This window comes from Dipteris shenzhenensis, chromosome 14, assembly GCF_047967505.1.
Source record: "Dipteris shenzhenensis isolate YYH24624 ecotype China chromosome 14, Dip_SZ_1.0, whole genome shotgun sequence".
Taxonomy (NCBI): Eukaryota; Viridiplantae; Streptophyta; class Polypodiopsida; order Gleicheniales; family Dipteridaceae; genus Dipteris; species Dipteris shenzhenensis.
Genome location: NC_141609.1, coordinates 49203727 through 49220337, shown reverse-complemented (window position 1 = coordinate 49220337; position 16611 = coordinate 49203727). Strand labels below are relative to the sequence as shown.

The 16611-nt window shown below is 39.1% G+C and overlaps 1 protein-coding gene across 1 annotated transcript; it reads right to left on the bottom strand.

Moving 5' to 3' along the window:
- Positions 1-13746: 13746 nt before the first annotated feature.
- Positions 13747-15205, bottom strand: LOC147894757 (uncharacterized). Its single transcript, XM_087385367.1, has 3 exons — positions 14864-15205; positions 14616-14745; positions 13747-14413 (listed from the first exon to the last, which is right to left on the bottom strand). Exons 1-3 carry the CDS (start codon positions 14985-14987, stop codon positions 13747-13749), a joined length of 921 nt encoding a protein of 306 aa, XP_087241493.1. The 5' UTR covers positions 14988-15205.
- Between the last annotated feature and the right edge of the window lie 1406 nt (positions 15206-16611).

Sequence of the window (16611 nt, the reverse complement as noted above, 5' to 3'; positions counted from 1 at the left end):
ATACGCCACTCGCACACTGTGAAGTGGGAGGATCTTCATTTCGTGCATGTTTGAGCACATTTCCTATAGGGGTAGTTGTCTCAGTGGTGGACTTTGTGGAGAATTATACCTTTGCACCACAGCATGAGATACAATCCGAGTATTATTTCTCCGAACAGGTGACGTGTGATTGAGTTATTGGTTTTTTAATGGCCTCATTATATTGAATTATTTCAATAGTCTTTTTTTTTTCAATGCCATATTGCAGGTTGCTATATTTGTGCACATTAGCTATCGTCATGCACAGGCTCATGTGGATGGCATTGATAGCACCATGGACTCACGCATCATTGTGTGAGAGTATCACCTCTACATCAACGATGATCGATCGCATGACGCCCATTTTGTGCAGCACTACTTCACTTTGCATGATAGTTCCTTGAGGGATCATGGTGTCACATGGCAGTGGCATTGGATCTGGTCAGATGGTTGTGGTGGTCAGTTCAAATCTGCCAGACAATTTTATTGGTTCTGTAGATGGCACTGTGAGACGTGAAGCGGTACGCACATGGCCTGTCATCTGAGGTCTACTAATGGCAGCCACAATAGAACGACGTGCTGCCAAGGCATCACTGGAGTTCCTATGCTTAATAGAGGCATCAGGACATCAAACACTGCTAAGGACCTTGCTCCATACAACCCTATCTCTACATGCACCAAGACCACCAGCAAGCCTCCTACACTCTACCAAGTCAGGGTGATCAATCAAGGACGTGAGAAGAGTAGACTGTGAAGCTCGCATAAGGTCACTAAAAAAAGACCACACAATCTTGCTAGTATAACAACGGATAGTGGACTTTGGCAAGTTGCAGCGTGAAGCAACACTACTTGCTGCAAGGTGGGGCAAGGGGATCAATGAGAGATGGTAGGGTAGAGGTGGGAAGGGGGTGAGGGGGAGGGGGAGGGTGGAGGGGGAAGAGGTAGAGGTAGAGGTGGAGGGCAAAATGTCAGTGGCTAGGGGAAGGGCGGAGGCTGGAGGTATGGGAGCAATGGAGGCTAGAGGGGGGTACAAGGGAGGCTGGAGGGGGGGGACAATGGAGGTGGGTGTGGGGGTGGGGGTGGACTTGGAGGTGGGATGTAGACGCGGAGGTGGATCGCTAGTGGCAGTGCAAGCTCTAGCTCTAGAGGCTCTCTTGCGCTTGCGAGCCTTTCGCTTGTGCTCCTCGTCAATGAGATTTAGGGGGGGTTCCTACATCTTTCATGTCTACTAGCTCTACGGCTTTGAGAACCCATTCTCAATGAAAGTAGGATGGAAGGTGTGACAAAGTGACGGGGAGGCAAGAATGGCTAAGAATGGGTGAAATGAACCAAAACGTGGTGTCTTATAGAAAGCCTAAACTCATCCACTAGATTTCTCTTGATTATTATTGGTGGAGAAGGTGCTAAGATTGAAAATAATTGGCTACAAAAATTCCATTTGATTTTGTTTTGAAACTAATTTTTGTGGTCTACTCAAATAAGTTGATTTTAATCACATTATATATACATGGATTCCAATGTTAATTTTGAATATTTTCATCGTTTGATTTTATTTCAGTTTAATATTGACATAACATATGTGCCTATCTTGATTAATATTTTCGTTAATGCAATTTGAGAATAACCTATGTGATAAACCATGATAATTTGATTATTTTGCCACTTCCAAATACCTCAAAGTACGTCGATCGTGGTCATAAACCATGACAATTTGATTATTTTGCCACTTCCAAATACCTCCAAATACCTCGATCGTGGTCATAAACCTTGATCATGGTTTTCTATGTTTAAAATTCAAAAATCTTCACGCACTCAAATCACATGCATGTATGACTTCATGCATGTTGATGATGTGGCTCACCATCATCATGATGTGTATACATGTGGCTGACATGGCACCATGCATGGTGATGATGTGGCAATATGGTGTGGAATATATGAGGCTCTTCCATTACGTGAAAATGTGATGTGGCATCATGAGTTGGCATTCATGAGGTTGTAGATTGACATGGCAAACTAAGGTGGAGGGATTGGTGATGTGGCAATGTTGACGAGGTACACCAAGGTGGCAATGTGTGATGACATGGTTCCAAGAGTTCCTATGATGTGGAATGATGAGGTGGCAAATGTGGTTGATGTGGCAGCATGTGTGGCAATCTAGGGTGACATGGCAATGAGTGATGTCACATCTCCTTGATGACATGGCACCATGCGATCTAACGTGGCATGCTGGCAAGGCAAAAATCGATGACTCAGCCTTCCACATGGGTAGCATGCACACTCTAAAGGCTTGCCACTAGGATCGGTGATGCTCCTAACCTACCTCACCAAGCTTAATACCAAGCTTACCTTGTCTTGGTATTAGGCTTGGGTGGCCCTTTTTCCCCCACAAAAGGGAGATTTCACCTGTGGAGGCCATAATGTACCCTTCCCTTACTCAAATTTAACCAATTTTCCTCTTATTCATCACGTGGAGGACTAAAAATATTGACATTTTAAAAATGTTTGGTCATGTTTAAGACTTAGTAGATTTATTTTTAATATTCTTTGTTGATCCTCTAAGGAGTAAAAGTAAAAATTAAACTTCAATCTCCCTAAATCTAATCGTTGGATTTGGGATTTGATGATTAAACCACACACCCTTATGTGCCTACTAAACTTCCACAAAATTGGATTTGCTTAATTATTCAAAATACTAAAAAAATGTGGCGTGCTACTAAAATGCATGTATTTTATGAATTTATTTATTGTAAATAATTATTTATAATTAGATAAATCATTCAAATAATTACCAATAAATCAAGTTAAGCTCTACATAATGTAAAGAGACCACTTACAAAGTTTCAATAACATTTAATCTAAAATGAGTGAGAAATTCAGAATTTAATATGACACTCTCTGTTCGTGACAAAGGTGTGACCGCCCTATGACCATGCAGTGTGACACAAAGAAAGTTTTTGTGCGTGCATCAAATTTTTTATCAGACCCTACCATTGTGTGCACAATAGCATGTGTGATGTGTCTAAAGACTTCAATGACTAGATCCATAGGGAAGTAGGTAAGATTTGCATTTTTGTGTGCCAAAAAGCTTGTTTTTCCACCTCCTAAGGATTGGGGAGTGAACAAAAGGTGGACACCCTTAGCTTGCTACCTCCTTGAGAGATAAAGATCTTTCCTGGCTCTTTCCAGACTTCAATCCCCAAATGATAGTGCATCAAGCCTAAGTTTGTCATCTCAAACTCTGTGCTCAACGCCTTTCTAATCTGCTAGATCATGGCTTCATAGTCACCTGTAATAAGGAGATCATCCACATATAGAACAATAATAGCATATTTTCCACCTTCCCTGTACACATGCAAGTTAGCATCTGAGGCACATCTTTTGAAGTTTAATTTATGAAAGAATTTGTCTATCCATTGGTACCATGCTCTTGGGGCCTGTTTCAGCTCATATAGAGCCTTCTTCAGCTTACATACCTTGTTCTCAGAATGGGGGCCTCAAACCCAGGTGGCTGAGCCACGTACACCTCCTCCTTGAGGTCACCATTCAAGAATGCTGATTTAACATCCATTTGATAAATTGGCCACTTTTTATGAGTAGCCACCAATATTACTGTGCGAGTAGTGGTCATTCTGGCAGTCAGAGCAAAAGATTCCTGAAAATCAAACCCCTCAACCTGCAAAAATCCTTGTGCAACCAATCTGGCTTTGTACTTTTCCAAAGTCCCATCGGCCTTGTACTTTACCTTCCAAACCCACTTGGTGCCAATAACCCTTCTGTTAGGTGGTCGATCAACCAACTCCCAAGTTTCATTCTTCATGATGCTATCATATTCTACTTGCATAGTGTTTTTCCAATCTCGGTCTACAAGTGCTTCCTCCAAACTCACAGGCTCCTTTACTTCTGCAATAATCTCAGCCATCAAGGCCATATTGACTATGTGAGTAGAAGCCCTCCTTTGCTCCTTGATTCTCTAAGACTACCTTAGTCCATCTACATGCTGCTCAACAGACATAGGCATCTGGTTATCATGGTCGTAGAGCTGCCTTACCCATCGCGGTAATGGATTTTTCAGTGGTGTAACAACAGGTTGGTGACTTATACCTTCATCATCTGATATTTCCTCCTCCTTTATAGCTCATGGGACAGGTCCATAGTGATTTAACTCTTCTCTTGATGATAAAGTGGAAGAGCTCTTCTCTGCCTCCACTGCATGTGTCTGCTCGTAGAACACCACATCACAGCTCGCTATGGTCTTCTTTGCCTCTCAGTCATACAACTTATAGGCTTTCTTCTCATCACAATATCCTAAGAAGATACATTTGGTGCTTTTTGGTTGTAGCTTGTTTCTCTCTTTTTGTGGTACATGCACATAGCATTCACACCCAAACATTTTGAAGTGGGAGACAGATGGCTTCTTACCGCTGTAAGCCTCATGTGGTGTTTTACCTTTGAGTGCCTTTATATAGCTGCAATTAAGGATGTAAACCATGGTATTGACAGCCTCAGCCCAAAAGTGGTTTGGTAGTCCAACACCTTTCAACATACACCTCCCCATCTCCATGGTGGTCTACATTTAGCATTCAACAATCAAATTTTGCTGAGATGTATGTGGTGTCGTCGTTTGTTGCTTGATCCCTTTGCTCTTGCAAAAATCTCCAAACTCTGTAGAAACAAACTCACCACCACCATCCGATTTGATTTTCTTCACTTTTCTCCCTATTTCATTTTCAACAAGCTGTAGCTATTCTTTCAATTTACCAAAAGCTTGAGCCTTTTTGCGAAGAAAGTACACCCACATCTTCCTGCTATGGTCATCGACAATCAATAAAAAATAGGAAGATCCCCCCAAGGCCTGTGGCATCTTACTGCACAAGTCAACATGCGCCAACTCTAGAGGAGCATTTGCTCTAGAGGCTCAATATATATACATAAATTGAAAAATGACTCGGGGGGGTCACTCATCATATGTAACCCTATCACGTGAGTTCAACAGAAGGATATTTTTTATTTCTAAAATTTACAGAAATAAATATACATAAGGGACTATTTAAAATAGTTTTGGAAAAAATTTACAGATTTGTATAGAAAAGGGGTACATTTTATTAATGAAAAAATTTACAGATAAGGGATTTTAAATATAGTCCTTGAATGCATGTGATATAGAGGGTTTATACATAGTGACCCCCCTGAGAAAAATGATAGCCAACAAGGCTTTACAATGATGACATGCAAAAAAAATAAAACTATGATTTGTCCATGATTAACAATTGCAATGTGCCCACTAAAACTCTGGCTCTGCTCATTGATATGTCAACTAAAACTTTGCTCATAGGGTCATGTTATAAGTGTGAAACTACATGTGAACATAGGACTTGAATCCAATTAGGAATGAGTCTAGAATTTTCAAGCATGGCTTTGATTGGTGATTAACACTTATTTCATTAATTTTGGAATTGTCAATGTAAAAATTCCATTTTTACATATACTTTTGGACTAGTTTTTGGATAAAATTTAAGAAAAAACCCACTTTTCAAAGCACAGATGAAAACATAAAAACAAGTAATTTTTTAGAGATTTTTAAAGGATATGAATTCAAAATTATTAAATTTAACATCACAAAGATAAGTTACACCAAAATATAAGATTCAACAGTTGTAAACTCTTGTAATATTTAGAATGGTGTTAAAAAACACCTTCAAAAGTTACAATATTAAGCAAACTCGCACAATATTTATAATGGTGTTAACAAACACCAAAAGTTACAATCAACCTCTCATTGGAAGGCATTAATATTTGCCATTGATATCCTAGACTCAACCAATCCAAGAGCTGAGACCATCTCATCATGATCGATGTCATTAAAACTTTAGAACAGAAGTAAGGAATTATAAATTTTCTCTTGTATATCACTTTCTTGATTCCGTATGGCTTGCGCTTCTTGGGGTGGAAATCTCCCACAACGAGCCACACACGAAGTAACCTCACTTATATAGTCTATTAGCTCTCTCTTATATGAATGTAATCTATCTATTTCTCTAGTAGAGGTCTACTTATGACTTATCTTTTATATGATTCTTAGGGGGAAAAATACAAAAAACTTACCATTGGTGGGGATGACTCATAAGTCGATGCAAGTCAACAATGATTCAATGAATATCAAATGTAAAATTATTGGCAACATACAAAGAGAAAACCTATTATTCGATAAATAGTAAATCCATACAAGTTATAAATGATCAAATAGATACAAAAGGGGAAATGTTGCAATGTCTACACCTTGAGGTAGTCACTCAAAATTATGTAAGGTAGCACGTGAGTTGAACGGGTTTCTTTATTTGGTGGACTTACATACAAACAACAATAGTCCCGCCCATGATATAGAAGCTCCTCCTAGACAAATCCTTCTACACTTCACATTTCAACTCAAAGTATGTGACTATATGCCCATGTAGTAAAGTGTCAAAGAAGAATGTGTAGACACTCTATCCAGCCATTGCGTGGCAAAAAAAATTCTCTCACAATTGATGTTATAACATCTATTGTCAGAGAAGTCATATCAACATCGCATAGCAATTGTTTATTCAAGCCTCAAATGATGGCTCATTTCTGAATCCTAAGAGTTTCCATTGTATGTAATGAACCCTGTATAGATTATTACATTCAATAATTTGTTTTAAAGTACTAATCTAAATCTTTTGTAGAAACATCTATCTCAAACTCCTCTTGTACTTGTAGAGATTTGCATCATTCACATCATAGTTTAATAACTCATGCTCGTAGGTGGGTTACTCATAAATATGTAAGCATAGCATGTGTGTCCAACAAAAGGAGTTTTTAAATCCCTATGCTTTCAATTCACAAATAAAGTCCATTTCCATTGTTTATGGGTATGTCTTAGAATGTGTGTGTGTATCTTCAAATATGTTTCTCAAATTGACCCAGGTCAATTTGTTGTGTGTCTGTGTCTTAGAATATGTTTGTGTGTTTCTGTATGTATGTGTGATAATCCACATAGGTGAGTGTCAGTGACATGAAATTGACCTAATGTCAAGTTGCAAAGCCTAGCCATTGTATTGAACACCCTACGCATATCACTTCTTAAATCGATCAAAGGTTGATTTGTAGTATTTGTGGATGTCTTAGAATGTGTTTGTAACGTCTCTAATGCAAACTCAAAGCAGGTCTTAGAATATGTTTGTGTATGTGCATGATCATAAATTGGCCTAAGGTTGATTTGTAAAAATTTGGCCAATGTTTCAACACCCTATGCTATCACTTCTCAGGTCGAGATCCAAGTTTAATTTTCAATGTGTATGGGTGTCTTAGAATGTGTTTTGTTGTATGGGTGTATCTAAGAATGTGTTTATGTGTGTATAAGTGATCATCCACGTAGGTATGTGTGAGTGAAATTGACATAAGTTGATTTGCAAGCATGGCCATTGTGTTTAATACACTATGCTATCACTTCTCAAATTGATCCAATGTTGATTTGTAGTGTTTGTGGGGTGTCTTAGAATGTGTGTGCGTGTGTGCATGCATGTGTGTGTGTGTGTGTGTGTGTGTGTGTGAGAAAATCTCTTTCTCAAATTAACCCAAGCTCAATTTGCTATGTGGCTAGGTGTCCTAGAATGTGCTCATGTGTGTGTAATTTCACTATATAAATAAAGTGTGTGTGTGTGTGTGTGTAATTTCACTATATAAAAAAAGTGTGTGTGTGCGTGTGTGCGCGCACGTGTGTGTGTGTGTGTGTGTGTGTGTGTGTGTGTGTGTGTGTGTGTGTGAGTGAGAGTGAGTGAGAGAGAGAGAGAGAGAGAGAGAGAGAGAGAGAGAGAGAGAGAGAGAGAGATCATGAAATCGAACTAAGGTCGATTTGCAAATCTTGGCCATTGTATCAAACATCCTTTCTCAAATTGATGCAAGGTCAATATGTAGTGTTTCTGGGTGTGTCTTAGAATGTTTTTATTTGTGTGTGTGTGTGTGTGTGTGTGCCTTAGGATATGCTTCTTAAATCGATCCATATGTTTCTCAAATTGACCCAAGGTTGATTGATAGTGTGTATGTATGTCTTAGAACGTGTTTATGTGTGTGTGCAAGTGACCATCCATCTAGGTGTGTGAGAGTGATTATTAAATTGACCTAAGATCGATTTGCAAAGCATGGCCATTGCATTTAGCACCCTATGCTATCACTTCTCAAATCGACCCAAAGTCGATTTGCAGTGTCTATCGGTGTGTCTTAGAATGTTTTTGTATGTATGTGCATAATGTCATGAAATCTATTTGTGTGTGTGTGTGTGTCTGTGTGTGTGTGTGATCATCAATATTGAGACGAGATGCAAAGCGACCTAAGGTCGATTTAAGAACTCACCATGTTCTAAATGTCTTTGTGTGTGTACAAGTGATCATCAAATGGACCTAAGGTTGATTTGCAAAGCCTATCCACCATTGAGTTCAGCACGCTATGCCATCCCTTCTCAAATCGACCCAAGGTTGATTTGCAATTCATGTGGATGTGTCATAGAATATGTTTATGTGTCCATGTTTGTTTTAAATCGACCCAAGGTTGATTTGCAGTGTATGTGAGTGTTTTCTTAAAATGTATTTGTGTGTGGGTGGGTGAGTGATCATCAACAAAGTTGTGTGAGAGTAATTTTCGAATTGACCTATGGTCGATCTACAAAGCATGGTCATTATGTTCGTGTTCAATACCTTGATTGAGGCTCGATTGAGGTATTTTGTCCAATGAAATTGGAAAACGTGGACAACCGAAGTGAGCTAATACGTCGATCGAGGTCTTGCATTTTAACCAATCGAACTGAGTAATACCTTGATCGTGGTGTCATGGCACCACAACAATACCTCGATCAAGGTATCGTGGCAAGTCCACATACCTCGATCGTGGTATGCAGGACTGATGACATGGAGGTGTGGCAAATACTACGATTGAGGTATGTGGCATCCAACATGGTATTCAGCATAGTGTGCTAGCAGCTGACATACCACAATCGAGGTATGTGGAACTAGTGACACGTACGCATGGCAAATACCACGATCGAGGTTTTTGGCATTCTATGTGGCCAGTGGCTTGACTTGGCATGGAATGATTTCCTTACATGGAGAAACATCTAGGATTATACGTGGCACAAATACCACGATCGTGGTATTGCATGTGGATAGCCATGTATGCATGCATGTATAGACTTAGTATGCATGGCATGATATGTCCATGTGAAATACCACGATTGTGGTATTGTAAAACCCTAAAATTTCCTATATAAAGAGAGGGACCTCGATCGAGCCCCTCATTGAGCTCCTCCTCGATCGAAATCAATGAAATTGCTGGAGCGACGGAGAACCACAGACGGAGATCGATGGAATTGCTGGAGCAGCGGAGATCAACGAACGGAGATGGATGGAGTGAGAGATTCCAGGTAAGGTTTTTTTAAGTGTAGCATTTTTTTTTGGCAAAAATTTATTAAATTTTAGTTTAAAGGAAAATGTAAAGACTCTGTATTTGTCCAAATGCAACCACTTCTTTTTTTCTATATAATACCACATCTAAACCCTCTTCAAGAGTGAAATCCTGCATTGGAAACAAAGATCATTTAATTTAGTAATGAAAAAATATATAATTTAATTTCTTCTAAAATAATTAAAGTGTTTAGGATCTAAACCCTAACCCTAAACTCTAAATATTAAAATAATAGATTTAGTTAATATATATTTATTTAAAAAGTATTTAAATTAGGATTTAAGTATAATATTTATTATAATTAATTAAAATATTTTAATATTATAATATATTATGATATATTAAGATCCAAAATATATATTGTAATTTTTAAAATATTTTCATATAAATTAAGATTCAAATATATTTATTTAGTATTAAATATGGATATTTATTTTCAAATATATTAAGATTTCAATATATTAGCATATATTAAGATTTAAAACATCCAACATTTAGAGCTCTGACACTGTGTAGCTGTACATGTTTATGTATAATCTCACACACGGGGACACACACACACACATAGAGAAGAAGAAGAAAGAGAGAGTAAGAGAAAGCGGGAGGGGGAGGAGAGGGATTATATAACCTATTATGTACTATTACATATATATTATATAGACAAGTTCAACACCATCTGCCAACACCATCACCTCTTCATGTTAGCAACCATTTCCTCTCCCATGACCTTCGACCACAATATTTGCAAGCCCATATGTCAACTAGTTAGGGGTGGCTCTTATCGCCTTCACCTCACCTACTTTGCTGATATATTATGTTTCAAGAGTTGGAGTTGTTGCGCTTTTGGAAGCCCATATGTCTACTAGTTAGGAGTGGCTCCTATCGCCTTGACCTCACCTACTTTGCCGATATATTATGTTTCAGGAGTTGGAGCTATTGCGCTTTTGGAAGTCCATATGTCAATCGGTTAGGGGTGGCTCCTATCGCCTTGACCTCACCTACTTTGCCGATATATTATGTTTCAGGAGTTGGAGCTCTCACGCTTCAAGATCTTCAAATGCAACCTCTTTCACATCAGAAGTCTTGTACTTTTGAGAGGAGGGTCAAGAAGCCTTTTGGAGTTGCATTAGTCTTTTTCTTTTGCAAATAGAAGTCTAGTTCATGCTACTCGTTTTCTGCCAAAAAAAACTATGTCTCTCTCGCTTTCTACTAAATGGGAGCCCATATGTCGGCTGGTTAGGGGTGGCAGAAAAGTTGCAACCTCTCATTAATACTCTCTATCTCTCTCTCTCCCTCTCTCTCTCCCTCTAAGCTCCTTGCTACTGTAGCCACAGCGAGGAGGACTAAGTGTAAGCTTCAAACACAAAAATAATCCATAAGACAAAGGAGAGAACCTTGATGTGTGAGTTTGATGATGCTCCACACTCCAATGATGAGAGAGGAGGCAACGATCAAGGCAGATATTGCCTCTTTTCAGACACCGACAAGACACATGTGTTTCTTGAGAGGAGCAAGTTACAAAGGATTGTCAATAAGCTTAGTGGCCTCAAGTCCCATGATTGGCACAAGGTCTTACAACTGTTATGCATGCTAGCTGCTTGAATGCTTTCTAGGACTAAGATTGTGATGCATTGTTATAACTCCTTTGTTGCTTCAATAGTTTATCCTCCTACAAGATCAATGGCATTGTGAGGTATTCTTACTAAATTCATATCACCTTCATTATATTTCATTCAATTTTAAATAATCGGTATAAAAGTTTGAATCTTAATGTCCATCTGAAATAGGTGGATCTCTCAAAAAGACATCTCTATATTGAGTATCGAAGGCAAGGTAGACTCCATCGAAGAAGTGTGCTTGGTTGAGAAGCCCTTTCCTTGAAGCATTAAACTCAAGTGCACTTGCTTGTACATGTAGTTGATGAGGTTGCCATTGCAAGAACCGTTCATAGTTGTTGGATGTTTTTTCTTGAACAATTTATGCAAAATTTGAAGGGATTTGTAAGGCAAAGATCTAGACCCAAAGAAAGCATGGTAGAGGGATGGCTTGTGCAAGAGTCATTACCCTATATCATGGAGTTTCTTGCATCCATGGATCTCGATATGCCACATGCTTGGAATATCAAGGATGATGATCGTATCATTGCCAAGGCTCCCCAAGGACAAGGGATTGAAAGAAAGATGAGCGAAGAACAAAGGATGAAATTCAACAAGTTTTGTTTCCTCAAGAGTCACGAGATGGAAAAATGGATTGGGAGATACGAAGAGGCCAAAGTAGAAAGAATTAACACTAGTTTGGTAGAAGGACATATAAATGTCCTAGGACACTTTTATATCTTATTAAATGAGCCACTTCCTAGAATTATTAAAAAGCATCGATAAGGTATTTTGCGGTTTTGCTTATTTGCCATAATAGCTCATATGCTGAAAAAAACTTGGAATTATTATGGATTGGAGCTTGCACCTATTACTTTGAGTTCTACCTAAAGCTCTAAGGTCAACCTTACACGGATATTTCAAGCTATTTTCTCAAGTTTTAGATAAAATGGCCATACTTCTTACTTAGAATGAGTTTTCTTAGAGTTTGTAAGTCCTAGAGTCTAAGGATAACTATAACACATATGTTTATATTTCCTTGGAGCTAGATAATCATATTCATTATGATCTATGGCCTTAAATGTAATTTTAGTGAATGCTAGTGGTGAGGCAAAAAATGATCTTTTATAAATTCTTTGACATGTCTAACAAATTCCAAACTCAACCATACTTCATATATGTCTTCAATAGGTTATTATGGAGTAGCATGAGTTTTTAGGTGACCTAATGTCATGTAGAATACCTAATTCAAATCATATATAGATTGTTCATTATGGTGTAGTTCTAAATTCAAGATACAAGGGTTAATAGATATCATAAGAACCTTTATACGTTTAAATTATACCTATAGAGTGCCTCTAATCATGAATGAGTGATACCGATTAAAAAACGTTATATGCAGAACACTTAAATACATGATAATTCAAAACTATAAAACTAAGATTTAATGCGGAACCTTTTTTGGTAGTTGATATTAGGAGCACTTAATCTCTTGTAGTTTTAGCCTTTATTGTGATGTGGTGACTTTCCCTTATGATATAATATTGTTATTCTTAAGATATGACACTTTGTGGCTATTATGTGTAGTATATCAAGATGCTTATTTATGAAATGCGACTTATAATGCAACCTACTAGGCTAAGCACTCTTGTTAATTGATAAATTAATCTTACCAAAATGATTTTTAAACAAAGTTTTGTCACTCTTAGGTGTTTGATATACTTATGAACACTTTGTACAAAATGCTATGCTTTGAGCGTCTGCTAGTCCACTTGGCAGAACCACCATGCAAAATCTTGGGGCAGTGATGGCTTTCGCGGTGATAAGTAGATGCATATACAAGGGCCAATTGTGGCTCTTGGATCAAATGGATCTCAAGGGCCTATGACCCTTAGCCGCTAGCTCCTAAGGCAATTCAAGATCCTAGAACATCTGATAGTTTGCTTTGTGCATCCGACATCCACATTGTAGAGTCGTGATGGTATGATGGAGGAGAATGCAGGGGTAATGCAGAATGAACCACATGCTTTTAATGTAAATGCAAGGGCCAATAGTGGCTCTTGGATTAGACATTTCATCCAATGGCCATAATGAGACCCTGATTGTGGTTATTGGATGAGTATACCAATCAGATGCTCCAAAAAAGGCACTGAAGATGCACTACTAGATGGATAGAAAGGGAATCGAGACCCTCCGAAAGGCAAATTTAAAAATTAGCATATGTAAAAGTGTGTCCTTTCCTCATTATAAGTAATTAAACCCATGCATTACCATGCCCTTTTCACTTATGATTAAGATACTAATAATCCATTTCCCTAATCTCTCCCTTACGAGGCCCTTTTGAGTGCATATTCCCGTTAATGACGAAATTAGGGCTTAGGAGCTATGAGCCCAAAATTCTCGAAAGCACATGGTCGGAGACAGTAATGCAACCCCCTGAACAGTTTCTTTGAGCGCTTTTGGCAAGTTCTGCCGTTTTGCCAGGTAGAGAACCACATTTCATCACAATTAATCATGGCAATGTCAACATATCATCCAACATGATCACGTAACGCCACTTGGCACCAAGATTGATTAAGCTTCCTTTGAGTACATAAAAAAATATTTATGAATGCAAAGATTCATAAGAGGATGTTCCGAGTTTATGTGCAGGGAATTTCTAACATTCTGCATAAGGGATGTATTCGTTGTTCCAGAGCTCAAAGTTGAACGTGTTATCTATCGTTAGAGATCGTGTAGATTGCACGTCTACGATAGGTTGTACACATTCGACATCCCAAGACAAATCTGACTCGTGAAGAGAAAATGTTACTTGCTGGTTTCCACTCGAATGGACAATCGGCGTAAGAATTTGTCTATGGCAAGAGGCTCCCCAAATTCCTGAATTTTCGTCCGCAAGGTTCAAGTTTGAATCTGAAAGGGTTGAATTATATATGTCACTTGAAGAGTGGTTGCTTGTCATTGCGACCGGAGAGCAGGAATCTGTTGAGACTTCCAGTAGGCTATTACTATCGACAAAAACGGAATTGTTCGGAAGTTGCAAGGTCTCCTCGTTGTCTACTGAGTTGTTGCTGAAGCCCATCATGAGAGACTCGCGCCCCAGCAACGCCGTTCTATCAGCTGTACAGCCTCCGATGTCTAACACATCGCAGCTTATGCCATGCACCATTGGCGTTGTGCTGCAGCTTCCTTCGGTTGTTGAGTAATCGCATTCAGATTCACGATATGTGTCCATCCCTTTAAGCTTCTTGTTTATATGTGATCTCCAATAGTTCTTTATCTCGTTGTCCGACCTCCCGGGCAAGTGAATTGCGATGAGTGACCACCTTTTACCAGCATGTAGCGTTCATCTTAAGAAACTCAAATAAACAATTGTGGAAGATCAAGTAAAATTTTCTAGCATAGGTACCAACAACGTAAAACTCTTTTATAGTGATCTTTGTTCGAATAATGGAGAAGAACAAACAAACAAGCAAACAAAGACGGCCTTCTTGAACAAGACGAGTCTGGCAGGTTTTTTGAGCGTACCTGTTTCCCAACACAGAGTGGAGATTGATGATAAGCTGTTCTTCATCCTCAGAGATGTGTCCTCGCTTGATGTCTGGACGTAGATAGTTTACCCATCGTAGCCTGCAGCTCTTTCCGCACCTATTCAACCCTGCAGCAGGTATCGCAAATTAACTAGTAAGATCATTGTTGATGGCGCAGAATATTGGGAAATCTCCTTAAGCCGATGCATCCGCGCAGACCCAACCGTGATATAAAATAGAATAAACCTGCTGCCTTGGCAAGCTTGGTCCATCGACCTTCCCCATAGTTCTTCACGAACTGCATCAATCGGATGTCTTCTTCCACGCTCCAATGGCCTTTCCGGAAAGGTCCAGCTTCTGATTGGCTCATTTTCGAGTTTTCACTTGGAGATTAGCCCAGTTTATATCTCACTGCATCATGACGATATTCTGGACATATTGCTAGATCACAAGAAAAGTTTGCAACATCGTGATCCGTCAATGCGAAATCGAAATTAGGTTAATGCTTCTAAATTACTTAACGATCACCTTGGAATGACATACCATGTCTGTAAAATTTGGTTAATGCTTCTAAAATACCTAACGATCACCTTGGAATGCTGCTCTGAACAGGAGGGATCTCTAGCACCGCGCCATAAAACATGCTGGCAGCTTAGTTTCACATGTTAAGCATGACATTTTTCAGAAGCAGAGCTCGATACGCTAATCACGCTATAAGTTGTGCTATGACACATTGAAAAGCCAGAGAATGGTGTGGTGTTGCGTCAGATTGCGATTAATGCCGCGTATTTAATACACGGACGCCATCGCAAAAAGAAGTTGTGCACAGTCGAGACTGCAAGGTCTAAGCTGGTTGTTGCGAGTTCCTGTCAGTTGAACAGAACGTCCGGGATCCGGACAGTGCCGTAACAACAAGGTAATGCTTTTCTAGACTTTGTGTATCCAAGGATTCCTGCAACGATTTGTGGAACGCCGACAGAAGGTCCAAATAAATGATCTCATGCGTCTCGAACGAAAGCCCATCAACTGCAGTTCATGCTGGAGTCAGCTGGACGGTAGTTGCTTCTTTTCTAGGCATGCATCTCGTAAGACGCGTTGAATTCTCATCAAACAGCAAATATATCATCTTTTCCCCCGTGAACGTCGCGCGTTCACCCGACGTCGTGCGTTCACGGGTGGCCAACAAAAGATTCCCAGAAATTTGTTTCTCACGAGAGGGCTGCCGTGTGATCATCTACTGTGCCAAAGAGATTCACCGTCATCTGAAACAATTCGATCATCTGAGACAATTCGATGCAGAACTTTCAGCAATATATTTATGCATGCGAACTACAATGTTACATCACCCTCTTGCAGATATTGCACCCACAGGTTTCAAGAAAAAAAACCTCGCGAGGCCCTTCCGGCCCAAAATGAAAGGGGATGCACCTAGAACCGATCCATTGTCACAATCTTTTCTTGATCTCAATCTTTTCTTTACCTCAATAGCCCATTCCTGGCGAGGATGACATATCGTTGCCAACCCTTTACAAGTGACATCAAAAGCCTCAATTCTAGCTCTTAAAGTGATTGTAAATTCTTCTAGACTCAATGTTGATAATCAACTTAAAGCATTGCGTTTTCAAGAAAGATATCTCGGCCAAGCTCTCATCTTAGTTGACCCTTGCCTTCATGACACGAAGCATTAAGCTCGTATTGCGTTACCTTTCTTCTTGTACCTAAGCATCTTGTGTAGGTTTAAACACCGCGTCATAAAAAACGACAACGAGCCATGAGTTATCGTTTGCAAGAGACTATCTTCTTGTTTTACTTGGCCTAAATGTTGTTCAATTTTAGAAAGTTTTGGAAACCTTAAAGATAACTATTTTCATAACTTTTGCAAAATAAGCTTATTTTAAGAAAATGCACATATCATAAATTTGAAATTGAAAAATATCCACTTTTCAAGTCAAATTAGAAAATTGAAAAAGTGAAGTTCAATGATAAGATCTAAC